Source organism: Ciconia boyciana, chromosome 3 (genome assembly GCF_034638445.1).
Source record: "Ciconia boyciana chromosome 3, ASM3463844v1, whole genome shotgun sequence".
NCBI lineage: Eukaryota > Metazoa > Chordata > Aves > Ciconiiformes > Ciconiidae > Ciconia > Ciconia boyciana.
This window is the reverse complement of record NC_132936.1, coordinates 3,469,960-3,497,416: the sequence shown is the minus strand read 5'-3', so window position 1 is coordinate 3,497,416 and position 27,457 is coordinate 3,469,960. Positions and strand designations below refer to the sequence as shown.

The following is a 27,457-nucleotide window of genomic DNA, read 5'->3' as shown; positions in this document are numbered from 1 at the left end:
TCAGCCTTAATTTAGTGTCCTTAACATTCTGCTCCTGATTTCTTTTCACCTCCAAAAACAATTTCTCTACCTCCGTGGGTCACAGGTTGTGTTACCAAAATGTACCTGTCATCACCAGATGTGAAGATTGTGGCATTTTTTTCCTCCCCTTACCCCTTTCAGGTAAGGATCTCTCTTCGCGCAGTGAAGATGATCTGTCCTGCATATTTGGGAAGCGACAGAAGAGTATGAAGACACAGGTAAACAAGAGGCTTCACCTTTCTCTTGTTTCCTTGTATGTTTTCCCTTATAACAAAAACGCATTTAAATATCTTTCTGCTAATGAGATTACCACATGCCCATCAAAAGCAAGGGGTCTTCTGCCTGTGAAATTACTGTTCTTTCTACGTGAAGTCTGCAGGTGGAGGGCTGTGCTCTGAACCATTAGAAAATAAGAGTGAATTTAATACATATTTTTATGAATTATTGTGATGTAACTTCTTTGGAGTTAGGAATCTTCATTGTTTTAATTTTACGCTTGTTAAGTAATATACATCGCAAAATAGATCAATTTTGCTTGATCTGAAAGTTGCATAAATATCCAAAATAAAATTTGACTTCCAGCAGCAACTGGCCAATCTCAGCAAACTGCCCGTATTTTCATGAGAATTGGGAAAGGCTGAGCAGCTGCAAAGTCTTGCTCATCTTTGAACAAAGGATCCAAAGATGGCTTGAATGCTGGTAAATATTTAATGAGAAGACTTTTCTCCAACTTTGTGTAATGAGATCAAGGTTTGTACTAGCATTTATTTTATTTTATTTTTGTATTCATTAGCATTTTGCACTTGCAGAGAGTAGGCCTGCTATATCAGTATTTAAAATAACAGACTTACGCTGTGACATGACTAATGTATCCAGAAAAATTCACTGGAAAAGATAACATCTGGAAAAGCACGAATGAATATGTAGCAAGAATTGCCCTGTTGGTTCAGAGGTCTCTGAAGTCTCTTGTAGTTAGAGGGGAAGATTGGGCCTGAAGTTGAGTGGAAATTTCTGAAATACCCTGTATGTGTTTGACACCTTGCTCATTGTGCAGTACTCTTGAAAATTGGTCTGTAGCTTCACTGTAGGCCACTGTGAACTTTGGGAGGAGAGGAATAGGGCGAAGAATATGCTAAGAGATCCTGGATAGTAATGAAAGTAGTATAAGGTTTGTAGCTGTGTAAATGCTAGGCAGAATGACGAGGGAGCTTGTGAACAACAAAAAGCGATCCACTGGGGATTCTTCACTGGAAAAAACTTACTATAAAATAAAGAATACTTCAGTGGGGTGTCTTGAATTGAACAGTTCAAAGGATTTGGTCTTGCCGTTATCCCATATAGTGTTATAATTTCAGTGAATGTGCTGTCGGTTTTAAAGTTATTGGTAGGAGAGAGAAAAATGTCAAGTCTGTTTTCTGAGTACTGTTCTCTAAACTACAAAAATTCAGTTACAGTTAATTAAACTGGGAGGTTAGAAGAAATTTAAACAAATTAAGAACTGTCCTGTCTTGTCTGCCACTGTGAAAAACAGTACGAACCTTTGTTACAAGTCACATGGTTTGGCTTGAAAGGTAAGAGCTTGGGAGGAGGCCATCAGCCACAACAGAACCTATCTTAACTTAAAATAAGCATTTGGGGACTTCATGTCTGTGAGAGCTGTTGGAGGTCTCAAATGCTGTAGGTAAGCTTGCACCATCGGAGCCCCCTTGATTAACAGTTCTGATCACCTAAATATGCCATGCATCTACTTCTTAGTTCCCTTGCTGCCAGATGACCGTGAAGCAAGACAAACTGGAACTTAATGCAAATCAACAGTGCTGTGGTTAAGGGAGTAGATTTTTGCCCACCCATGAGTTGTCCCAAATAGTTGGCCTTGTTTTCTCTGCATGTCCTGCATCTTTTGAAACTAAAAATAAGTTTGGAAAGTGCTGTTGCTGCTTCTGGGACTTAATCCTGCAGAGCATTTGTTCTTTTGTTGAGAGACACTGCAGATCGTGTGCCTTTATGGCTGCTTGTGAAGGCTATATGTTTGTGCATGCTTTTGCTAATTCTTTGACCAATGCAGTGGTTGGCTGATGGCTACTGTGCAGATTTCCTTTTTCCCCTCACTGAACACTAAGCTAATGGTTCAAGGTTCTGGCAAGAAGTCACAGACTGTTCCCTGTTAAGCACCCAGATTTCCACATGAAAATGCAGGCAGGAGGTAATATAATTTGGAGCTGCATTGTCATCTTCTGGCTACTGTCTGCTGCTAAGCAGCCACAAGGAGAGAAAGCCAGAGGCAGCACAATTGCCTTTTTTTTTTTTCCCCTCTCCTTTTCTTCATGGATCAGAGATCTGTGGAGTTTGCACAGAACAAAAATGCATGGCTCAGGCCCTCCAGCTCTGAGCAATTTCATTTCATTGCACCCATGAACTCTCATGATCCCTTTCCATCATGTTGCAGAGCCTGGTCCTTAAGGTGGCACAAATGGAACTGCCCTGTGAGGATTTGCAGTACTGTTCTCTGTGTGTGTTTGCATTCTGTTTTGAATTCTCTAGGCTCTGGGCATTTCTGTGATGTGGCAGAGAGTGCACTACAGGAGCAGGAAAATGCTGTCATTCTCTTGGAAGTGAGTTGTTCATATCTGTTCCTGTGTAGAGATAGTGTAGGAAGAGTCCTGGTGTCCATCAGAGCCCTGGGGCATGCCTTCAGGCTGTGGTAGGCCGCAGTCTCTTTTAATTGCAGCTTCTGCCACTGTTAGCGACAGTTGTATGCTGTTAACCCTGTTCAAAGTAGATGAGGACAGCTTCCATATTTACCTAGGTGCCAGAACTGCTACTTATCGATTAATCGGACTGCAGGCTCCCAGCTGTAGTTGCAACTGAGATGATACAAGGAAGTACCTGTAATGTATTGATCCTGTAGCTTGAAGTCCTATCTTTGTGGTCTTTCCGAGGTATTAGATTCCTCCTCTTTTTCAGAGGTGCAGTTTGAGAAGCATTCAGTACAAATTTGATTTTGATTGAATGACCTGTCCTCAGCTTGCAGTAGAGTTGTCATCTTTTGGCAAAGATTATTCAGCATAATTCTCTTTCCCATATTTCTAGTTGTGTCCATCCAGGATCAGAACCATCTTGGGTGTAACTTCATGGAAAGATGCAGAAACTGCTTTTCATAGAATCACAGAATTACTGTGATTGGGCTCTGGAGGTCTCCAGATCAACCGCCCTGCTCAAAGCGGGATCAGCTGCGGCAAGTTGCTCAGGACCTTGTCCAACTGAGTTTTGACTATCTCCCTCCCTTAAAGCCTCCAATTTAAGCCTGTGACAAAATTCAGTGGATGGATGAAAGAGATCACTTAAGGAGCAGAAGATGGGAACATTTTGGAATAATGAAACGCTTACACTGTAAGCGGACTCAGTTGGGCAATCATTTGCAGATCTGTAGGCATCAGAGACACAGTGGAAGTTATGGAAACGTTTAAGGATGTATGTCATTGATGGCATTATGGCCAGGTTTTTAATCTGAGTGAGTTGCGGAGCTTCTTACTTACTCCTAAGAGCTGTTGTAACCACAGCCTTTGAACTTTTCTATTTCTACAAATGGCCTAACGTGCAGTAGATAGTGGCAGTGGTATTACATTGATGCTCATCGGCACTGTGGTACTAGGTCTGGCTGGTTGGTTGGTGTTATACCAAACTGTTCTTAAAGATTAGGAAAAGCGGGGGGGGGAAGTGAAACCCAGGAAACTCCATCTGTGCTTACGGTTGAATGGAAACTGGTGGAAGGGCTCAAGGCTATGTGACATGGTCTCTGGACCAGCAAGATAATCCTGGCTCTTCTAAAGCGCTTGTCAAAAATACATCACCTCTGAACTGCTGCTGTGATAAATGGTGTCTCAACAAATCAGATACATCAGTGAGACAGTGTTTCAATTAGTTGTGTTCAGTCTTTTCTAGCATAGTCATTAGCAATCATTTTATGATCTTGACCTGCGGAGTAGTCTTTGGCAGAAGATGTTTTGTGCTAGCTTAATATGAGCTGTCTTAACTGTAGAGCTGATCTCAGACTCACTTTTTAACTGTCTCAGTAGCCTAGGACTGATCTGGCTAATGGATCTTTTCTCTTGTTTCACACTGACACTACTGCAGTAAGTGGGGATGTTGAAATTTGGATTATCTACCTTATCAAAGGAAGAGGGAGTTGGCTAGAGGATTGTAAAGATTGCAAAAGAGAGGAATTGCAAAGGATATGGAAGGAAATGCTGTTTACCCCTAAGGGTCAAAAGGAGTTTCTCTAGAAGTAATAATACCGAGATACTAGTTTAAGCTATTGTTTTGATGGTTCTGGGATATGTGTTACTAATCACAGGCACTTGCAACCTTTAATTCTCCTGAATGTTAAACATAACGGTACCTTTTTTTTAATTATTTTTGATAAATCATGTGTCCAGCTAAGAACTCCTTAATAAACTACACAGGGACCTTTGTTTAAAAAAAAAAAAATACAAGTCAGAAAAACGGGGGGAAGAAAACAATGGCTGGGCTTCAGAGTGGACCTAAATTGAAAACGTCTGCAGTTTTTCCCAGGGAGAGTAAGTGATCGAAAATATTGAATTGTAATTATGATGCTCTCTGGAGACCTGCAGTGAGGACCTGTTTTGCAGGGTAAAATCTGCCAGACTTTTTTTGCCCCTACTTTCCCTCTGATTTTCTCACTTGCTTAGGAACACTGGGAGCTGGGGAGACAGAAAAACAAATTCCATTAGTTCCTATCTGGTTGAACTTCCTGGAACCCCCACTATTTTTTTTGCTTCTCAGAATTTCCTTCCTCCATCCAGCTGTGTTTCCTGATGAAGCCTTATCACTGGAGAAAATGCTCCTGAGTGAGACTGAGGATTTGGGAATGAGTTACAGACAGTCCCAACTTGGTTGCTTGAACAACATGATTCTGGCACTGATTTCACTTTGGGGGCTGGGGGAGTAGTTCTGATTTGCTGGCGCATTTGTAATAACTCTGTTTGAGATGCATAGAAAACGGAATGTTTTGCATCCATCTCACTGCCATGTCTCAGGCCATTTGGTGAGTAATCTGCTTCCTCCAAATTTTTGTAACTTGGATGTAAACCTGCGTAAGTTCCCTTAAACCACCTAATCCAAGTAGCCCGAAAGTCTCAAGTTCGTGGTGATTTCTTCCGTGTTAGTCATTAGAAATGTAACTATCCACCCTGTTGCTTTTTTCACTTTTTTTTTTTTTAAATCAGGAAATTGTCTTCTGACACATTTTGCAGAACTTCCTCAACTGACTTACATTTCCCAGCACTTATCAGAAAAGCATGTTGGCTAATCTTAAGGGACATAACTGAAAATCCATTAAAGTCTGGCTCTGCCATGGGCTTACTGAAGCTATGGGTAAACTGATGTAATTCCCTTCACCTCAACTTTCTGCAAAATACCAATCATGATATTGATATTTGTGGGTTTCACAATTGTGCCTTTTAGGCAAGTCGTAAGTTTAGTCTGGGTTTTTCTACCTGTGGCAAAAGTCTGTGTTGCAGAGGTAGCGTATAAATTAATTTGCTGTTCCTTTTTTTTCAGCGCTGTCGGGGAACAAAAAACTGCAGAAGAGAAAAATTAGTTAAAAATTAACTTAGGTTTTTCACCGTTCTGCTTTGGAGACTGCAGCTAGCATGAGGTATTTGGGACTGAGAAGCAGAACAGAAAAAGAACATCAAAACCCTGGAGAGAGTCCAAAAGGATTTAGTAAAATGGGTGACAGGGTTAGAGGGCATGTCCTAGAAGGAGAGAGTGCAGGAACTGGATACGTTCATCTCAGAAAAAGATGACCTCTCTGCCTATAAATATCTGGGGGTCGGGGGGAGGGGGAGGAACAGAGGAAGGGAAGGGATAGTAATCAGGGTAGGCAAAAGCCAAGAATGGTACTGGGGGTGAGAACTTCAATTAGAAAAAGGAAGACACAAGCTTACTCTTCAGCAGGTTTCCTCGCAGTGATGTCAGCGGGGCAGTGGAAGGTTCTCCTAAGGGAAATCCCAGCTCCTTAGTAAGTGATGCCAAGAAAAAAAAAGAATTTAACACTTTTAGACCTGTTAGAATGGGCAAAGATGAATTGGTTTAAGTAAAACATCTCCCAACAAGTCATTCTGTGAGTGGCTCCAGTACTGAAGCTTGGTTTCCTGTGGTTGTGTTGTGCTTGGATTCTGTGTGACTAAAGGAGATGAGCTCATGCTGAAATCCCTGTCCATGTGCATGCTGATCTGTTGGCCTTCTCTGTCCAGCCACCTATTTTCATGAAATATTTTAGAGTCTTAGTATCTTTGAAATCTCTAAGCTTCTGTTAGGTTGGATTAAAAAGTTGCTGGAGAGAAAGGAGTGCATGCTGTACACAAATGTCTGGGCAGAATGATTATGGAAACTTTGCTCCCTTAAGAAATCAGAGTAAAAATGTAATTGCTGTCAGCGTGTTCCGGAGGAAGACAGTAGGAAAACACTGAGATAGTGTCTTTAACATATTTCCTTCTTTTTTTATTATATATTTATTGTCAGAGAGAATAATTGCATTTTTAGAGGCTCTGAGTACCTTGTGTCTAGGTATTATAATTATCCCCAGGCTACAGAGTTTGTCAGATTTGAGGTTAAAATTTAAAACTGCACAGTGCTTATTCCCATATACGACTTGACCATTTCAGCACAGAAGTATGTAATGTGTTGTACGTCATTGGGAAGAGGGAATATAACGTTTTACCAAGAATCAAAGCAAATGAAAACATAGGTAACAAAAGGTGGGATTTAATCCCACCTGACTTCATTGGTAGAAGATCTAGGCATCTTCTCCAAGCTCCCTTCATAGTGATGAGGCACAGATGCCCAAACAGATGCGTTCACTGTCTCCAAAGATGGGAAAGATGTATGAAGCCAAACCCTTCCTACAGATATGTGCCTCTTTCCTCACTGATCGTAGGGGACATCTAACAGTGAGGTGCATCCTATCCAAAAAGTTATATTCTGAATAGATTCTGTTTCAGTGCGAAAGCTGACTGTGTTCTTGTAAGCATGTAATTACTGCTCAACCCTCTTGACCTATTCAGTTCTTGTGAAGGCTGCATTTTAAAAATTTTTTTTAAATGTTGGTTAGTGGGAAGAGGCTGGTGACCTAGTGGCAGAGTGTGCAAGACAATATAATGGTGCTTTTACGCATATGGAATTTACCCCAGGAACCTGCTTCTGATTAGAAAGGTTTCTGTCAGCGTCTAGTTCACTGCTACTTTGACCAGCATGGCTTACTCGCTACAGATTTTTAGAGCCATGATCTAGGAAATGGTAACGCTCAGCTTATAGTGGCTTAGTTCTTGACTTTGATGGGAGCTTGCTGTGTTCTGCAGCATCAGTATTAGAGGCTATCATTAGGTTTGTGTGCCCACCTGTTTTGTTTTTTCTTTCTGACCCTTTGAATTAAATATTTTAAAATTACCATTAGCAAAGGCTTTTTACTACGTCTGTAATACTGCAGTTAGTTCTTTGGCCTCTCCAGTTTTGCTCTGCTGCGTACCATGGACTCTAACAGCCAGAGGGATTATTTCCTAAAAAAAAAAAGAAGAAAAAAAAAATGCTCAGAAACAGGTTCTGGCAGCAGTTGGCAGTACAAGGCCTTTGCCCGTGCTTGAGGGGCAGCCAGAACAGGTTGGTGACGCAAACTCCCAAGGAGGACAGCATGACAGTACAGCTGAAAGGCTACACGCATCTCCAGTGTACACGAGTGGTACAGGTAGAGCAAATCTTCTGGCAGCACAGACTAGCATAAAGTAGATCCAAAATCCTGTTGCTCTGAGCTGGTAACTTGTAACACCATATATAGCAAGTCAGAAAAACAGTCAGTTAGGCTCAAGGTGTTAATTTGGGCCATATTTTTAATACTTCTCCATGCAGGTAAGATTGTTCCAGGAGCACCGGTAAAAATCACTTTACCCAGCATGGTGCCCTGGTAGTGTTTTTGATAAAAGGAGGAAGAGCAAAGTATTGATGTTTTGTTGCCTATTCTGTAAGCACCTTGTTAATCAACTGAGGATAAATTATTGCTGTTGAGATAACCAGCAGAGAGAAGGAGAGGAAGAAACATCTCCTGATCTGGAAGAAATGGTGCTTTTTCTTCTCTCTTCATTGGAGAAGAGTCTTGCCTCTAGCGTTAGTTCCTTGGGGGGGTTGTTAGGAACAGAAACAAGACTGGGGGGAGCTTTTTTGATTTATCTTCTCTCCTTCCCTTTTGGTCACTTCGATAGGCTTAAAGAGCCGAGTTGGCTTTAATGTGTTACCGTTAGAGACCATGCATTAGCTGGAATAAACCATCATGCCTCGCAGTGAAAAATATCCCTTGATTGGCTAATTAATCAGTCAAAGGGGAATGACATGGCCCTCGGCTTGAGGGACTCTGCTGCACAGGTAAACAGGTCATTGATAAATGGTTTACCCACAAATTCATATATCAGGAAAACTTAGTCATTTTTTAACTACACTTAGTGTGAAAGCCACACTGCATTTTTGGAGGTGTATTTTTGCTGCCCTTGCTTTTTGCATTGTGGGGAGTTTTTAGGTTGTGAAAGTTTTCAAGAGGAAAAGCCCAAACAGAGCTTTGTTATGATTGTAGTTCTTCTGTTTTCTGAATTGCAAAAAAACCCCTCAAGGGCTCTTTTTGATAATGATCCCCCCCCTTGCCCCAAAGGGTGTGGGGGGGGGATCATTATCATGGCTTTATATTGAGATTGAGTGGGTCTCTAATCAGAATGGCTCATAGTTTTTTGTCATTTAAATATACTGAGACTGTTCAGTGGGTCGTATCCAGTCCTCAGGCACTCCATGAACAAAGCTGGCATCCATAAATGGGTCTAAGGAAATAACTGGGGAAAATATAAAAAGTGAGATTGCAGGTCTGTGTCGGTAAAAGACTTCATCTTACTTGATTCCGTTAGTACTGGCTTTTGGCATCTATATGCTGACTTTTGTCATCGGTATACTGTATAACACCTTATCCTGAAAAGATGGTTCCCCAGTGGGATTCTTCACTGAGAGTTTAAAAAAAAAAAAGGGGGGGGGGGGGGAAATCCAGCCTTAAATGAAATTGCATAAAAATGTGTTCCGGAACCACTCTTACATGTGGGGTGTATAAATAGGGTTAAAGCAGTGTAACCATGTAAGGAACCATAAAACAATGTTTGGCATAGCTGCTTAAATGGGTGCACTGGGTGCACAAAACGAATCCTAATTGTGGTTTTTTTGTTTCTTTTTTTCTTTTTTTTAACTGTGTGTATACGGTGAGAAAGTAACGCACAGTACCTTAGAATTCAGGCTCGGGTAGTAGAGAACGAAGTTAACCTTATTTTTGTCATGTGTAATTGTTTCCTCCCAAACAGCCCTTGTCATGGGCCTGTGCTTTTATAGGATGGCTTTGTTTTGTTTTTCCTTTTAAAAATATTTGTCTGATCAAAGAGCTTTCTTAAAAAAAAAAAAATTAAATTCCACTGCTGTAGTTCAAAACAAGGAAAAGTACATTTTTGATCCTATCATAACAGGATTTGTATATGGAAGTGTGAACTAAGCAGGTGGCTTCCTGTTGATTTTAAAGCCAGGTGGGCAAGTTCTTGACAACGAGTTGATCTCGCAGGCTGCTACCTGCCCTGCTTTCCCTGGTGCCCTAAGAGCGTGCTGCATGCTCTTTCCTTCTGCTGGTGTAGCACAGAGCCAAGATGATGGTCCTTTGCACAAAGGAGCTTATTCCTTTGTGTGCGAGGAGTAGGGGTAGTGTGAGATGGCATTTGGGATTGGTGTCTTGTGGGAATAATACTGCTGTGGAAATGAGAGGAAGATAGCAGCATGTGTTCTCTCTCAGAAATCGGGGAATAGAATACATTTTATTACCCTCTAAGAAGGCTGCCGGATCCACTCAGATAGCCTGCAGAAGGACTGGACGTTCATAGTACAGTCTTATTTTTGCTCGCTTTGTTATGAAAGGGTTCCTAACCTTTCTCCAAGGGTGTCTTCTGATTTTGGCTCATCAAACTGGTTATGAAACTACTGGTTCGTTCAGATGGGTTAAGCAAACCAGAAGTCAGAGCAAAAGAAATGATCGAGCCTGAGAAAGTGCTTAAAATCATAGAAGCAAGCTTTTCCACTTCAAATCCAGAATTTAGACTTCTCTACTGAATTGTTCTTTCTTCAGCTGTGAGCATTTGCTTTTTTCCCCTCTCCAGTCAGGAGAAATGTCTAGTGCTGGAGTGTGACTTAACGGTAAACTTCCCCGTCAGGATAACCTTGAGAGTGTATGAGGTACTCCCTCCTCTCTCTGACCTCACTGCAGCTGCCTCACATGTTTGAAAAGTTTGGCAATTTGAAGTTAATTTGGGTTCATTTGAGTTTTCTCAAAGTAATAAGACAAGGTCAAGAAATCCATTGTCTGTGTTTTTCCCTACATCTACAGCCTTACTCTGCAAACTATCATCAATCCCAGTGTGTTTCCTTTGAGTAATTGTATTGTTGCCATATATATATAGGCAAATGTGACCTGCTGACTAATGTCACCAATTTGACCATCTGCTAATAACTGCATGTACCTCTCCATTAAGAAAAGAGGAAGATGATGATGGAGAAAATGATCATGCACTGGGATAGTAGGAATGAAGGGATTTAGGATGAGAGGAAATAGCCTCAAGTTGCACCAGGGGAGATTTACACTGGATATTAGGAAATTTTACTTCACTGAAAGGGTTATCAAGCATTGGAACAGGCTGCCCAGGGAAGTGGTTGAGTCACCATCCCCGGAAGTATTTAAAAGATGTTTGGATGAGGTGCTTAGGGACATGGTATAGTGGTGGTCTTGGTAGTGTTAGGTTTATGGTTGGACTCGATGATCTTAAAGGTCTTTTCCAACCTATACGATTCTGTGATTCTGTGATAGTAGATACCTTCCATGCTCTGTTTGCTTTAGCATCATTTTTAAAATGATACATCAGTTGCCAGTATCTTGATGATGATGGCTTGCTGTTCTCCATCATGGAATGCTTTTGGGGAAGGACCTCAGATTTGGTGTTAAGGATGAATATTGTCCAATTTCGATTGCTAAGCCAGATTGTCTGTTGTTGAGAGGAGAGAGCAAGGAAGCAAAGGTCTAACAGCTGAAGTAAGCGACAGAAAAGGGAATGGAGGGAAGCTCAAGCAGACCCAAGTTTTGCTGAGTTGGAAAGCGTTTGGGTACTATGCTGTACAGATTCTGAAATTTCCATGCATGTATCAGTGTCTAAACTCTTCCCTGCACTGGATTAAGGGATGTGACATCTGTCTGTTGTGCATAGTTTGTTCTTTCTCTCCTTGGGGGAAATTGGTTGTGCGTTCAAGTGTTTTGATTTGGCAGACTCTCAGTAATACGAACCCAGTGGGTACTAGTGAAGACAAGTTGAAGTGTGCTTTGGCTTTGGAGCAGAAGATGATGCTGTCTATGATAATCAATTTCTGTGGAAGTTTGTTGTAGTCTGCGATGGACCTCCAGAAGGTTCTGCATAGATGAGTTTTAACCTGCTGGTAAAAAATGCTCGTGTCCCTCAGGATCCAGAATCACCGGGGCTGTTTTGGTGACCAGCTCGCACTTACCTCAGCTGAAGTTAAGCACTAATACTTTGTTGTATGGCCCTTACACTGAACTTGAAGCTCCCATGAAAAGGACAAGACCAGGCATGATTTGACCGTGGATAGTAGAGGGGACAGAGGGTGAGAAATGTGGCTATCCACAGGGTTGAAGAGTTCTGATAATGTAGCTCTTTCTTATTATTTATGGTTTGCTGGGGTTTATTTTAAATTTGCTCTGTTCTCACCATGAACTGATATCTTCTGAGTGCTGGGACATGTTGTTGACAGCAGCAGAATCGAACCCAGCTCAGGCTAACTAGATGCTATGGCACCTGTGTGTTACAGGTTGTTTTTTAATAAATGAAGAGAAGATCAAAAATACTGTCTGCCCTAAAATCCTATTTTCCAGAATATTGAAGAATTTAAATGTCAGTCAGTACTTCAATACTTGAAAGAAAATTATTTATTCTCAATATTTTTTTACAAAGAAATTTCTGTAAGCTTGGGAGTAGAAGAAAGTTACTGTAGTACTGCGAGTTAGTCAAAGGCTAATGCTAATTAGGAAATGCTTTCTAGTTCACAGAAAATACGATCAATTTTATTTGGAAAATTTCTAAAAAAAATTATTTTCATTTAAAATAGTCAACTTGTACGTTTTGCAATGATTATTTGCAGTTAGAGAAATAGGCATTACTACAAATGTCTTGTTGCAGTCAAGTGCAAGCTTGCGGGTGCTTTTTTAATTATTATTCATTAGACCACTATATCTTATAATGGAGTAAAAATCTTAGATGAGGGAAAAAATAATCCAATTTTCATTATTTATTAGTTCAGGTAACCCTTTGTGTGTGTATATATGTATTTCTTTGATGTCTTATTAATATGAATAGGGTTCATATATTTCTAGGAGAAAAAGGGGAACAGTGTAAGTAATTAAGCAGGAGTTTTTTGTTGATCCTCCCCAGCTCTCATCTACTCCTTCAACTCTTAAGTGTATTCAAGAAACACCTTAGTCTGTACCAAACACTCCAAAGTACCTGGAACACTTCCTAGGTTTAGCTGTTATTCAGTAAAAAACCTGTAAAGTCCTCTGGATAGCAGTAAATGTGGAATTTCTCTGCAACTACTAATGTGTTAAGACACTAAGAAATTTGGTATGAAAAGTGTCATAGAAAGCAGCAAAGACAACTTCTTGAATTCTGTTTTGATGCACAGCATGTCGGGGGCTACTGACTCTGTATGCCACTGCTGTCACATTCAAGCAAAAGCTATTTCCTCCAACAATTCTCAGATTATCTTAGAGCTTCAAATCTTTATTTACTTGCCTGGCTCAGCTCATCCCAGTATCAGGTCCTTAATCTGTAAACAACACTTTTAGCCCAGTGGGTTATTAAGTTTTCTAAATATCTTCCTTTTCTATGTTCTCAGTCTGTCCAGTGATGGCATCAGTTCAAAACTCAAATTGTTCCACGAAGACCACCATAATAGTCTGCTTATATAAACCTTTTGGTGCTACTCAGCTTGAATCTGGGGCAGTGATATAATGAAACACATGACTGTCGGGTTATCCAGTTCTCAAGTTTGCTTCTACCTAAAAACGTTTCTCCTCCTGAACTGAAGAATGAATGTTCTGTGGGGAGTGCTTCAGTGTTGGCCGGAGTGACCTAATTTCAGCCTCTTAATATCTGTGACTGTGCTAATGCTGAAAGCTTAGGCGTTCATTTACATTTCATCTTAAAAGCAGTGAGAATGCTGGGCCAAACTTTGAGGTGATGAGAGAAAATTGTGTAATCTTACACGTCAGCAAGCGACTGGAAGAGGAAGTTTTTTGTTGTAACTTGCACACTAAGAAGTTAGAAGGCAAAATGTCCCTATTTTAACTTATGCCTTGTTAAGCCGTCTATTATTCGCTGCTTTTAAACTCCTCTCTCTCAGCCCCTTGGCATTTTTATGCCAAGATGGATTTGAGCAGGTGATTTGTCTACAGAGGACATCACCCCGCAGTGGATCCCAGGAGTGTGGCTCAGGTGAGGCACAGCGAGCCTGTAGTCAGGGCTCTTTGGTTTGCTTTCACCACTGTCCTACTCGCATGTAATACAGCCTTGGGTCAAGTTACTTCTCTGCATCCCAATTTCACAATCACTAAATCTGAGGATGATTCACATACCCCATGGAGGTGATATTAGCTTAATTTGTGTTAAATGTGTAGTTCTTTATGAAGTGCATTGAAATATTTAGATGGTAAGTGAGAATGTTTAAGTGCAAAGTATATCATACGTTTTCAGTTTCTCCTGATGGTTATTTCTGGAGAACTAGAAGAGCTGTTTGAAGTGTACTGTATGTGCTTACCTGTTTACCTTTTGAACTTTACAGCCATAGTGCCTATAAAAGCTATATTGTGGTTTTAGGACATTGTAACTTAATTAAACTTTCAGAGGTTCCTGAAGCGTGACTGTCTCCGGCTTTTCTGAAATCCCTGCAAAAGCAAGGCTGTTTACATAAAATCTGGATGGGAGGGGGGGAGTGTGCTCCGGAGCATCACGTTACTTGCACGACTGAGGGCAAGGGTATGTAACCCTGCAGATTTGTGAATCTTGGAAAGTTGAGGTCAAGCAAGAAGTGAAGAAGTATCTACCTGCAGGAGTGTTTGTATAAATGGCTGCTTCTGGTCAAGTGAAGTAGCAGCCCTTGTTTTGACAGCTAGTACTTAATGTATCATTTGGGCTGCTGATTCTCTGACATCCATTCATTACAGCAGACCTCCTCTGACCAGTGCTTACCAACCAGAGCACTGCGGGGTTGGGTTTTTTTTCTTCTTCTTTTTAATAAGCTTAGTGTTTCTCAGTTACCAAATGGCAAAGGAATGCTGTGTGTAGCAACTGCAATGGATCGCATCCAAAGGCACAAAATATGGCCTGTTCCTTTTTCCTCCATTGTCATAGGGAAATGGGTGTCTCCAAGAGACGCCCATCGGTATAGCCCTTGCTCTTCAGCAACAGAAGTCTGGGTGTTCTGATTTTAACACTCGCTACTAGAAAACAGAGGTTTGTCACTCCTGGCAACTGACTTTACAAAAACACTGATAACAATAAAGGGCTTCATGCCCAGTCCTGGCTTGTGCTTGCTTTCTGGGAATCTTCCAGTGTAGTGGTGATGCTGCCCCTCTGCTTTAATCCACAGAGCTGTCCTTGGATGGCAGAACTCACAACATGGTTTGTAGAGCCTGTCTGGTCCCAGATGCTTTCTGTGCCTCAAAGTCCGGCACCTCCACAGGCTTGATAATATAAAAAGCCTTGCAGAGCTATTGCAGATACTGTTCAAATCACAGAATTAAAGTTCATTTAGTCCTGAAGCTTCTTTCTTTCCTGTAGGTATTAGTGGAACAAAATGCTCTTCACCAGAGCACAGAAGAGCTTGGGTAGATTTATGGGGATGTGAGATGTTTCTGTTCCCAGGAACCTGCCCTGCTGCAGTCAGCTGAAGAAAAACGGCATACATATGCCTCAGCCACTAGTACACAGCGTGGCTTCTTAGCCTAACATATCGGCAAGGTGGCTTTGCACTAGATGGACTAATTTACAGGCAGATGTTCTTCAGTGCTGCTTTTGCTATATAGGGATGACACTAACCTTCAGCAGAGATGTGCAGAGCTGGATTTGCTGACATCTTCAGCTGCCACAGCAAGATTTGCCACCGTTCGCCTGTCAGAGCCCTTGGACTAGCACTGAGCCCAGACCATTGTGGGGCAAAGTCGAAAAATACAGGTGATATTCTTGAAAGAGCGAGCACGGGAACATGGCAAGGGTGGCTGAAGGGATGGGAACTGGTAGCACTCTCAGAGGAAGCTTGCAAGGTTGATAACTAGGGAAAATTATCTCGAGTTGATGTCAGGCAACAAAATATTAGAATTTTGCTGTGACATCTGTAAAGAACTTTTTGTACTTATTTTTTCAAGAAGCTTTTCTTTTATGGTTAAAAGTTTTGAACTGAAAGCTGCAAAACTATTTTGTCCTAATTAGTAACCAATTTTTCTGGAACCTGTATTGTCAGGCTGGTAGGAGAATTCTCTGTCTTCCTGGGTCTGAAGTCCTTGAAAGAAAACATGAGATTGCTCTCAAGGGAGAGTCATGGGGTTTAATACCACTTAAGGGCCCTGACGCACAGTCATCTTCAGGGTGTCGTGCAAGAGGTACCCACTTAGCTTTCTTGTTTCGTCCTTCAGGATATCTTGTTGCTGTGGAGATTTGCTGATAATGATGGAGTCAAGACAATATTCTCCAATTGTTTCAGAGTTAAGCTAGATGCCTAAAGTAGAGGGAGATTAATCCTAGCTGAGAGGTTAAATATAGTGATGTAACATTTAAGAAGCAGGGGAAGAGAAAAGCACTAGTGAAGGGCCATTTAACCCACTTAAGGTATGACCTTATGCATTTGAGGGTCACCTCTTTCTGTTGAATATGATGATTTTGGCCTCCAGATTTAAAGCTTCCACTAAATATAAATATTTGGAATGGTTTGAGCCTTGGGTACAAAGCTCTTGATTTATATACATATATTGCAAATATATAAAAGCTTTATATTATTTTCCTTTCCATATGGATGCTTAGGTAAGGCATTACATTTGTGAAAGTTTCTTACCAATTTGGTACTACTAAAATGGTTCACTGCACGGAAGGTGCCTAGGACCTCAAGGAACCTTGGAAGGCACCACACGTATACAAATTATTCTGTAAATTAATGCCATTTCCTAACTTTACCGTGGACAAATGATCCTTCTCTCCCTCTTTCTGAGTCACTTTCCTTAATGAACTTTTGCAAATAAAAATACCTTTATGTAGGAGATCCAAGCAGAAAGCCTTCTTAAGGCAGTAGCTGTATATGTGCAGTAATTTATAGGCACCTTTTCCCCAGTGTGCATCTCTGAATCAGTAGCCGGTTCTTATTTAGGAGGGCATATTATTCACTTTTCTCTAACATTTGGGAAAGCGGGACATGCTACTCATTTGAAAATCGTACCAGCTCCTTTATCACTGCCAGTCACAGTCAGCAACGCTACATTCCCTGCTTGACACGAAGGAGGAGGTTTGCCCTGAATAAATATAGTAGATAAATGGTCTTTCTGTTCCTCAGAAGAATTTGGGCCACTTCTCAAAGTTGGTGCCAGAAGTACAGTAGCAGAGTGGCATGGTTAAAGTTAATTGCACTCAGATTTTAGTTAAAAGTCTAACTAGCTTGTCAGCTTTGAATTTATATTTTCACAGTTCACTAGGGAGTGATAATAGGGAGGCTTTGATGTAGCTTGCTGGTTTTTGCTTTGTACCAAATGCTCCAAAGTTTAGTAAATAAACTTTTTTTATTGGGCAGGGGGGGCATGAATGACAGCTTAAAGCCAGCCAGAAGAATCATGATATGCCCTCACTGAGGGGCAGCAGGGGCATCGTAGCTGCATGGCTGGCATGTTAAAGAAGATTTGCATGGAGCACCAATGCTGAGCTCTCTAAGAAACAGCTTGTCAGAGATTTGTTAATTAGGTGTTACTGGAGACTTGCTGAAACAGTGAAGCTGTGGTGCATGAAGCACTACCTAATTAACTCTTTAATATCCCTGTAATACATTTGCTTGTTCTCTCCACTCAGGGAAACTGAGGCATGCTGTTTTAATTGCCTAGGATTCCCAAGGCTGTCCTGAATGGCAAGTGTTTGAGAGAATATGGATGTGAGACTGATTCAGAGCTCATAACACAAGAGTATGGCTTCTAAACCAAGAAAGACCTCTCTAAAGTAGTCGTTTTGAAAGATGGTGGTTCTAGCTTGGGCTGGAACCAAAGTATCTTTCCCCTATGATTTTTTAAAATTTCTGGAGAGAAGGGTTTGTGGTGTATAGAGCTGTGTACTGTACAGCTGTGTACTCACCCTATAACCAGCTGGGAAGAACCCAAGCTGTTCAATTGTCTTTCAAATACATAAGCAAAAAGGCATGTTGCTTGCCATTTAAAAACATTAATAGCGTTTGCTATATTTTATTCTAATATTATTAGTTAACTTTCTATTCAAGAGATTACTAGGGTTGATAACTCCCAGGCACCTGTTCTCTGGTTGGAGGGCTCCCCCTAATTCCTGTTAAAGCCATTCCTAAACACTTTTAAAACATCTTAATATAGTTTTAATTCTTCTTTCTCTGTAAATGAAGAGCAATAACTTATTCTCCTGCTTTACCTATTTTACCTGGTGATGTGTGAACAAACCACTGAGCTATTTGAAGGTGCAAGGGGTTTTCTTGCAGCTGTAGCCATTTGCATTTTCCTGGACAGATGGATTCCATCACCAGGATATTATTGCAATGAAGACCTTGTCTCACAGAAGCTTCCTTCCAGCAGCTAGGTGTTTCCCTGCTGCAGTAGAGACTAACTGCCGTGAATGCTTGATAGTGGAAATCATCTCTAAAATGTTTGTCTGATACTAAGGAAAGTATGTCTAAAATAAGTATACTTTTTGAGTATGAAGCCAATGACCTTGGACTCTCTCTTCAGTGAGCTGCCATTCTTTGGAGATCTGTTCATTGAGCTGCTCTTTTCACTGCAGGTGGTTTTGCAAAGCGAGCTAGCTGCATTCAGACGTGGAGATAAACTTCTGCCTTTGTACCTGAGGTTACACAAGTGTAGATTACCATGGCCAGAGTCGGCTAACAGGAATGTGGTCTAATCTTGTTCTGGCTAACCCCAGTGAAAATGGGAATGTGTGTTGCCAAAACTATTGGAGCATCCAGTTGCTCCGAGGAGTCCAACAGGCTACAGACAGGTTTTAACCGTCTGAGTGGGAAGTGACTTTCTGTTTTGCAAGCCCTGCAACACTGATTTCAGCACCTGTCTGGATGGTTCAGAGGTAATGTCATCGCCTGGAGGAATAGCTGGCTTTATTTGAAAGAAAAGTTGGGGTTTGTCCATTCTGAAGTGGAAACCATGAGACTAAAAATTTCATTGTCTTCAGAAGATTCTTGAAGGGGCATTTGACAAAAAGAATCCATTCATAAGGCAAACAATGGAATATTTACTTGTAAAAACCACTACTGTTTTAACATAACTTATATAGGGTGGCTTCCTAAATTTCAGTGTAGGCAAGTGAGCTCCACAGTGGAAAGAGTCAAACAGTCCAATATAAATTTTTTTCCAATTAGTTTTTAATCAAGTGTACGTTTGAGTTTTGGCTGTACTCAAAATTCTGAAATGTTTCACAATTACTGCCTGGTGTCGTAAGCGCTGTATTTGAAAATTATTTGTTTGGGGGAAAGGACGTTTCTTGTGGGTTTTTATGGAAAGGTTTTGAAAGAAGTTCCTCTGATGTCTTTAAAAAGTTTACATGTACTTCAGTAGGCTGTCTTAACAGTACTTGAATTAAAAAAAAAAAAATCCATCAAATTTTTTTGTTTTTTCCGTACATAGGACACGTGTGTATGTCACACAAGGAATGTTTAAGCTGTCAGCCGAATTTCATGCTTGTACTTACATAAGCTTGGGATTGCATGTTCTTGCAGACAGAGTTTGGGCTGGCTGCTGAGTGTGGATCTGAGTTGGCTGTGCCTATAGCCTGTGTGGGTTGAAGTGGATCGGACTGCGTCTCCTAGAGACCTTTATGTAATGCACTTCTTGTACAGTTAGGAGTTTAATGTTTATTTCATCATTTTTCTGCATTATATAGTAACATTTCTCAGTACAGAATATATTATATTGAACCTAGTTCAAATACTAATTTGTGTAAGTACTGAAAAAACAAGAAATGCTGAATCTGAGATTGATCGTTTTACTTGACTCGCTCCAATTCTACAATGAGATTATTTAGACAATCATAATTGTTAATTACATAATTATGTACTGTTCATTTCTCTGGAAATAGCACTCACATAATGAGCAACTATTCAGTATTTTGTTTTCATTTAGGGTGTGGCCTTGGTCTTTATTTACTACATACAATTCAAATGCTGCTCAGAAGACAGAATTATGAATATTCTTGCTGGCTTTCTACATTGTTTGCTACAGTACTATCTACATCCTTTCTTTTCAGCATTTCCTCTATGGTCTGGGGAAGAGATCAGGTACTTGTAGAGGACAGTTTGCTGTATCCTGAAGTAGGATGAGTCTAAATCTGGAGGAGGCTGCTGAGCAAGGAGAATTCCCCCCTCACTTGTCCCAATCCACACAATGTTGCTATGAGATGAAGAGGATGCAATCCCAACCTTTTGATGGCAAACAAAGCTCAAAACCTGTATTTTTTAATAGTAAACTTAAAAGGCTGGGGTACCAGCCTGTTCACTGGCCTCTGATTCTCCATGCTTTTAAACTGGAAGCACAGTCCCTGGCCAAATGACGGTTGCATACAGTGCCCTGGCCTGTTTTAGGAAACTAGCACCTATCAGGATCTCTTCTTAGGAGTAATTTGGGTACAGCTGCCCCATTTTGTATGATGCAGTATAGATGTGTACTGATTTTAGGTTTGCAGCTTGAGATAGCTGAGACATCAGCTTTTTTTGTTTTCATATTACTTCAAATCATAGAGTTGCATGTATCCACAGTACTACTACACTTGACTTAAGAAAAGCTCTGAATCATTTTCAGATTGAGGTTTTTGACAGGCACTTGTAAAAAGAGAAACCGAAATTAAGGGCATGACTTCATATCAGTGTGCTCTGTGGCCAAGGCTGAAGTAGAATTGAATTTCTCAGGTCAGCGTTCAGCTAATTTAACCACAAAAACTCTTGTTTGTTTGGCTCTATGCATTTTGTACCAGATGAGATGTGGTTCTATAAAGCGCTGCCTCTTTCACTGCAAAGCTCAGATTCATCTCTGAAGAAGTCTGACCTGCACGAGAGGACGTCCTATGCAAAACGTAACACATAGCCACATAGTTAAAATGGCATCAGTATGCAAAAGCACAAAGGTGCTGAAAGGGTCGGACACCCAAATATTCTTGTGGACCCGAGTTATAGTAAGCCCTCCAGCACGCGTAGACTTCTGTGACAGTTTAGTGTTTAGCTCTGAAAATTACCTCTGTGTGTAATACAGGTTTTGAAACTCAGGTTCACACACCTGGAGCTGAAAGATTTTAGTTTTTCGCTATTAGTCTCTGGCAAGAATAACTCAGAAGTACTAAAGAAGAGACAGTTTTTGATGTCAGCCCTGCTGCTTTGTTGTTCATTCATTATACGTAGGAATGTTTTTTTCATCCTTCCATATATTCCTGGATTAAAGAAATATGCATTATTTCAGGTGATATTATTCATGACTGCACAGTGGGAAGTTATTGTTTTATTAGAGAGGCAAATTATGCCTCAGGGAAATATGCTGGTCAAATCACCTTTCATTTAGAAGGCTATTCCATATCCAACATACAAATATCATATTCCGTATCCTGCATACAAAACAGACAAATTTGGAATTTTTTTCCCTATTTGATTTCATTTCTGATGCATTGACACTTCTGCCTTTTTTTGGGTTACAGTTTCTTATATAAGTACAGTCAGCTCACAATGGGAGGTGATATAAATACCTGGATAGAAACTCATCCTCTGAAGTTGCTCTATTAATCCATGCCATCAGGGATGCTTCTTATATATGTCACCTTGTGAACAGTGCAGGTGAGAAAATGGAGCATGAGAGCTTTCCATTCAAATAGTGTTTTCTGTAAAAATACTTGGTGCTATTTTTAGACGCCTTTGGCTATCTCACTCTTTATATGTGATACCCTTGTGTATAAATGTACACATGCCTGGTGCTTGCCTACCACCACATCTGCGCCTGTATGTGCCTAGAAGTGGTAGTGAGCACAAATATACAGACAGACCATGTCTTGCTAGCATGGTTTATTAATTAGATCTAATTCATTGCACTCATTGGGAATTCCCTCTGAACACTTCAAAGCACTCGAAGCAGATATTTGCTTGCTAGCGTGTGATTCCTGGTGTGTTAGTTACTGTCATGTGGCTAGAAGACTTCTTGAATCTGCAAAGTACCTCATTTGTGATGAATAAAGCTACACAGATAGTAGAGTCTTTAGACACTGATAGCTGGTTGAGAACTGTGTTAATTGCTGTGTTACACTGGGGAAGGCACTACTTCTCAAGCTCTTAATCAAAGGACCATAGCCCCTTTGAGAGAAACATCCTCCAGACTATCTTACCTCCAAGTGTTTGGCAGCTGGGGGTGAGAGAGGTACCAAAGTAGTTTATATTGAAGTAAGCAAAACCATATTATCTTACAAAACCCTCATTTTACTGTTTCAGTTAGCTTTTTAATTAGGTACTGACTGCTGTGGGGAATTGGTTCTTGCCTGTGTCTGCCTGCATGCAGTGACTCGTCCCCGTCAGCTGTGTGTGAACCGATTGCATGTGGGGCTTTTGCAGTCACCCCATGGCCCACCTTCTAGTGTCTCGCAAACCAGCGTGCTAAAGTCTTGGTTACAGAGCAAGTAGAAGTCAAACCTGTCTTTTCATTCTGTTTTTGTGAAAAGAGCTTTTAGAAGAATAAAAAGGAATATCGTACAAAAGGCAAGACTGGTTGGGAAGACAACAGCTTGCTTGGTACGCTTGGGTTACAGAGAGAAAAGCGTGTGTGCAGAGGTAGTAGTCTCTCTTTACTCCAGTTTACATGGTTGCTGTCAAAACCTCTTTCCAGTTTCCTACCTTCCTCACAAGTCAAATGTTCCAATAGTTTCTGACTTTTGCATTTAACATAAAAAGCCTCACATTAGTGCTGTAGCAACAAAATATAGTTTAGACCTCTCTGAAATACCTCAAAATGTCTATGCTTGTGTATGCAGAAACCATTTATGTGTTTTTACTGTGGAGTATTTTAAGAGTAACAGAAGGAGGAGTATTTATAGGTTAAGTAAAAACTTTTTGTGCCAGGGTGCAAAAGCATCAATAGCATGTTAATGCTTTTGTATTACGAGATGCTTCTCTATCACATCGCATTCCTGTGACATACCTTATAGTTTCATCCTCAATGTTTCTGACTCCACAGTATGAACTCTGTTTTGGGGGTGGATCAGGGCAGGGAAGGAAAGCTTTGTGTTTCTTGGAGAGCTGTTACAGTTAATCCTGGAGAGACAGAAGCTGCTCAGGTTTTCTTCCCTTCAGAGCACTTCAGATACATGTTATCACACATTAACTTATCTTGATTAATTCTGCAAAAGATATGGGAGCAGTTCCCTCGAGTTCTTGTGAAAATGAGAGGGACGTACTATCTCGCCATCATCCTCTCTTGGCGTCAGAGTGTCTGTCTACTGGCATTACTTTAAGCCAAGGGAAATTGCTTGACATCACTTAAATTTGTGAATATCTAGACAGCGGGAGTTTGGCACTCCGAGGGTGAATTCTGAAGCCAGTTTTATCCATTGGATGGTATAGATCATGTTGACACACATGCTTTATTGCTTTTACCAAATCCTCAAGGTAGACTTCCCCAGGTGAAGTAGCAGCAATTTCAAGGCATACTGCTAACCAAGAGTAGGATTTTCTTTTTTTTGTTTTGTTTTGTTTCTTTCTTTTTTTGGCAGAGATGGGCAGATGCCACACTCCTATCTAAATGCACGCTGTTTCTGGGCATAAGTTTGTGATTATGGTTACTGTAAGAGAAGAGATCCGGGTGTTTTTCAGAGTCCAAGGTAAATCCTCTTCTGCGTAATGTAAGCAAATTAATCTACGCTGTATATAAAGGCATACAGTTTCAAACCATGATTTCAGTTACACTGGTATCATATCCAGGTAATGGGTATAGGTCTAGGTAAACTGCATGTCTTTAAGACAGAGGTTATTAAAATGTGTCACTTTTGGCTCATTTTATTTGATGGAAACCTCCTTTTTTAAAAAAAATAAATTCAAATAGCCTACTTTCTGCTAGGGAAGCTTTCTTCTCAATTGAGTATGGATTTTTTTTTTTCTTTTTTCAGAAAATCTTTTTCAGATGTGTTTCAGAATTTTGCTTTGATCAAGAAAGAAGTTGCCAATCAGACTATTGAAATTTGTAAAAGGCCCTATACTGCTTTTCCAAAGGAGACAAAAAAAAATGTTTTAGGAAGTTCATTCCGAGTTTTGTTTCTTTAGACACCAGCTCAAAGCCCGGCTTTGCCAAACAGATTCCCCTGTAATGGCTGTTGTCTGTCTTTTGGGTTGTTTTTTTTTTTTCCTTTTCATTTTTGTTGTTCTTTGACAAGACTATCTTAGTAGTGTCAAAAAGGACCTCACTTACCCAAAACAGCAGCAGTTAACAATATCCAGTCTCTGATCAGCGTTTTCCTCCTGAGACTTGCATAAGTTTATTTTGCCATTCTTGAGAGGTGGTTACTTTTACAGTCAACTCTGCCTTTGATATTACAGCTAAGTAAAGCTTCTAAATTTGTCCTGGCTGTGTTTACTTTTTGAGGATTTTCTGGACAAGTGTTTCAGCTCTTCCTTTCCTGTTCTGTCTGATATCTAGGGATAAACACACCCAGGCACATGCACATACACACACATGCTGCTTTATCCAGAATGCTGTCCATAATGCTGCTGATGGTTTCATGTGAATAGGGTCTTTAAATACTTGGTTCATTCCAGTTTGGTTTTGAAGGAATATTTGACATTTTTGATGCCATCGCCATAGTTCTTGTCTTGCCCAAGGATCATTTCATCATCAGTCTTCCATATTTTCATATTATTGGAGGAGATTTGAGAGAGTAAACTTTTCTTTATTGTAGTAGAACTTAAAGAGAAATGGCAGAGTGACTTAGAGAAATGCTACTATATCAACATCTTCCTTTTTGAAAACTTTACTCAATAGCAGTAAGAGTAACAAAGTAAGTTTTGGTATTCCGTGGTTGTAGGGAATTATTTTTTTCACCTTAATAAGGATCCTGAGCCAGGTTTAAGGGTAAAATGTATCAGGAGCACATTAATTTTAAAAGCAAAATTTTAGAAGCTGCTTTGTTTACCAAACAGTAAAGTCCTGCTTGCACTAAAGAACCAATACATGGATTATAGCTTCAGTGGTCTGTGTTCATTTTGGATCTCCAGATGTTCTTCTGTGTAGATATGTAGGTAGGTCTTTAAGTCACCTGGAAAGTTAATATGTTTGAGGATCTTGTGTGCTTTTAAAAATGAAACTGAACTTTTATTTTAAACTTTACCCAAAACACCTTGTCCTACAAGAAATTAGTAGCAGAAGTCAGTCTAGAAGTCAGGAGTCTTGAACTACCCAATGGCTTTCTTGTGGCTTGCCTTTCAGTGATATCTTGCACGTCAATAAAGTGCTCCCCCCATTTTTATGGCACCCCATGACTTCTATGATGTGTATTTAATAGCTGCTGCAATTAAATGTGCTGTATTTTCTAAAGTTGTTTAAATGTGTAAAATGACTATGCTGTTTTATTTCCTTTCTGTGGGCGAGAATGGATTGGGTTTTGGTACTTCAGAAAGGCAGTAATAGGTGGTCAGCAGTCATAATTTTAATAATGATGTATATTGAGGGCTCAGGAGGAGCATAAGAGCAATTGCTGATGTTTCTGACATATGCCATGTGGCAATGATATCTGGGTATATGCTAAACGGTATTTGTTTTTATGTACGTTGGTAGGTGCAAATGGGGCTTTGTAGAGAGACTGGGAACTTGGTTTCTATCTGAAAGGTACTTATCACCTATATGTTCAAGTCTTAGTTGAGGATGCCTCCTAAAGTGGTGTTGATGTATTAAAGGGACACTTGGGATGTGTATCTGTCCCGTTGGGGTGATGAATGTCAATGCCACTCGCTATCACTTGGGCGATTGGTGTAAAGCCAGGGATGGTGGGGTCTGATTCCTGGGCCGGCACTGTACAGGCAGTTTGCACCATCCCTGGAAGGTGAAACTGATTGTGTCAGTGGACATCAAAAACACAACATACATATATAGGCATGGATATATGATCCTGACAGTGCTGCTCACCCACCAGAGTAGTATTTGAGGAGAATTTGGGAAGTGCAACCACGTCTTCCACAAGATTAGAAAGAAACCTTTAACTTTGTAAAATCCCTTTGTTGGACTAACGTGCTGCTGTGATGGTGAGTCCATCTCACATGTGGATGACAATGTTTTAACAAGAAGTAACACCAGTTTTATAGAGGGTGGAGACTGAAGCACCCATAAATTACATCATATGTGGGCAGGTGTTGGAAAGATAGGAGATAAACCAAGGTCCTTGGAGGCTCTGTCTAGCCTGTCCTCTGCACACTAAGAAACTGAGGTGGAAGGACAGAAGTAACGTGAAGAGAAGGAGGGAGCAGCAGAGAGAGAATGAAAACCAAAGGAAACGGTGGAAGAAAAATTTTAATACATCAACATAATTTCCATATGCAAGAAATGTCCTTTTGCCAGCGAATTGGTTTTATTTGCCAGGGGAGTATTTCTATCTTTTATGTAGTAAAGACTGCTATTTAACTAGTGAGATATGTTTTAAAATGTAAGTCATCCTGGGTGTGTCAGAGGAGGAGATCAGTTTATAGTGAGGATACAGAAGATTTTAGGTAGTTTTCAGTGCTCCCAAAAATCCTAACATGAAATTTTTCCCAAAACATCAACCTTTTGGATTACAGTTATGAGAAATACTTGAGATTTTTTCTTTTTCTTTTTTTTTTTCTTTTTTTCCCTTTTGCTTAAGCAAGTTTAATTTTTACTGCCAGTCTTGGTGGTGTCTGTTCTGGAGAGTAGCAGGAAAAGCTGATAAGGGCATAGGACAGAAATCTTTGTGCTTATCTCACTGCAACACATGGAGCTGAGAGTGCATCCTTTTCCTGTCCTAGGACAGGAGACGTAAACTGACCATCTCCTGACAGCAGTGACTTCAAACAGAGCCTCTAACGTCTAGAGGGTATGAATCTTCTCTCAACTTCAGAGGCCAGCTAGGTGAAAGTGGGTCACTGGCTGTTTAGAAAGCTGTTTTTGTGCCAGAAAAAAAAAAAAAAAAAAAAAAACAAACACATTTCTGATAACTGCTGGGTCAATAGACATCTTTGTAGACGTTGTAGTGTTTTGTGGGTTTTTTTTCCCAAAGGGCATAAATTCATCATGACTCCTAATTGTTTAGACTTCTACCAGAAGGTGAATTGAGTTTAAAAAAAAAAAAAAAATTAAACTGTTTTTTCTAAGAGAGTTTTGTAAAAATCAGAGTTGTGCTATCAGATTTGGAACAAAGGTCAGACAAAAATTGTCCTCAAAGAAGGGGTTATTTGGACAGCAAGTGTCTTTATAGATGAACATCAGAGGTTTTCTTTTATGTATTGTCTTTATGTGACCTAGAAATGAAGGGTCTAAGTCAAACGGAATGTGAATTGGAGCAAAGAGAACCTTCCACCAGGACTGCCTGAGCCTCGGCGTGACTGGACCTCAGGATCTTAGCCAGGGTCTGTGCTGTGACTCTAGGTTAGTAACCAATTCTTGGAAAAATATAAACACAGTTATGCATTAGTTAGACTGGCTCATTTCTGTTTCACTTAATAGTTAGATTTCATTCCTAATTTTCACCATTAAGATAGGCACAAGAAGCCCCAGCTTGCAGCTCTTCTTCTGGCCACATGTGGAAATGTATCTCAGTGGCCAAAGCCCAGGACTAGAAATCCAGGAACAAAACCAGGAGTCTCACATCAAATACTGATGCTATACAGTGTGAGGCAAGCTGCTTCACTGCTTTCTGGGCCTTGGTGTCCCTATCAGTAGAACAGCCCAAGAACTCTATGATAACGCCAAGTTCAACGCAGATCACAGTGGGAAAGAGACTTTGGAAGTGCACAGTATTTCTTTTCTAATTAACTGCCTGCCTGGCAACCC

The 27,457-nt window shown here is 40.4% G+C and overlaps 1 protein-coding gene across 3 annotated transcripts in view; it reads left to right on the top strand.

The window, feature by feature from the left end:
* The window catches only part of PINX1 (PIN2 (TERF1) interacting telomerase inhibitor 1), a 64,607-nt gene that overhangs the window by 14,879 nt on the left and 22,271 nt on the right, over positions 1 to 27,457 (top strand). For all 3 annotated transcript variants that reach the window (XM_072858258.1, XM_072858257.1, XM_072858259.1), the window contains one exon: positions 163 to 239. In XM_072858258.1, coding sequence (XP_072714359.1) covers positions 163 to 239 — 77 coding nt within the window. The remainder of the gene's footprint in view (positions 1 to 162; positions 240 to 27,457) is intronic.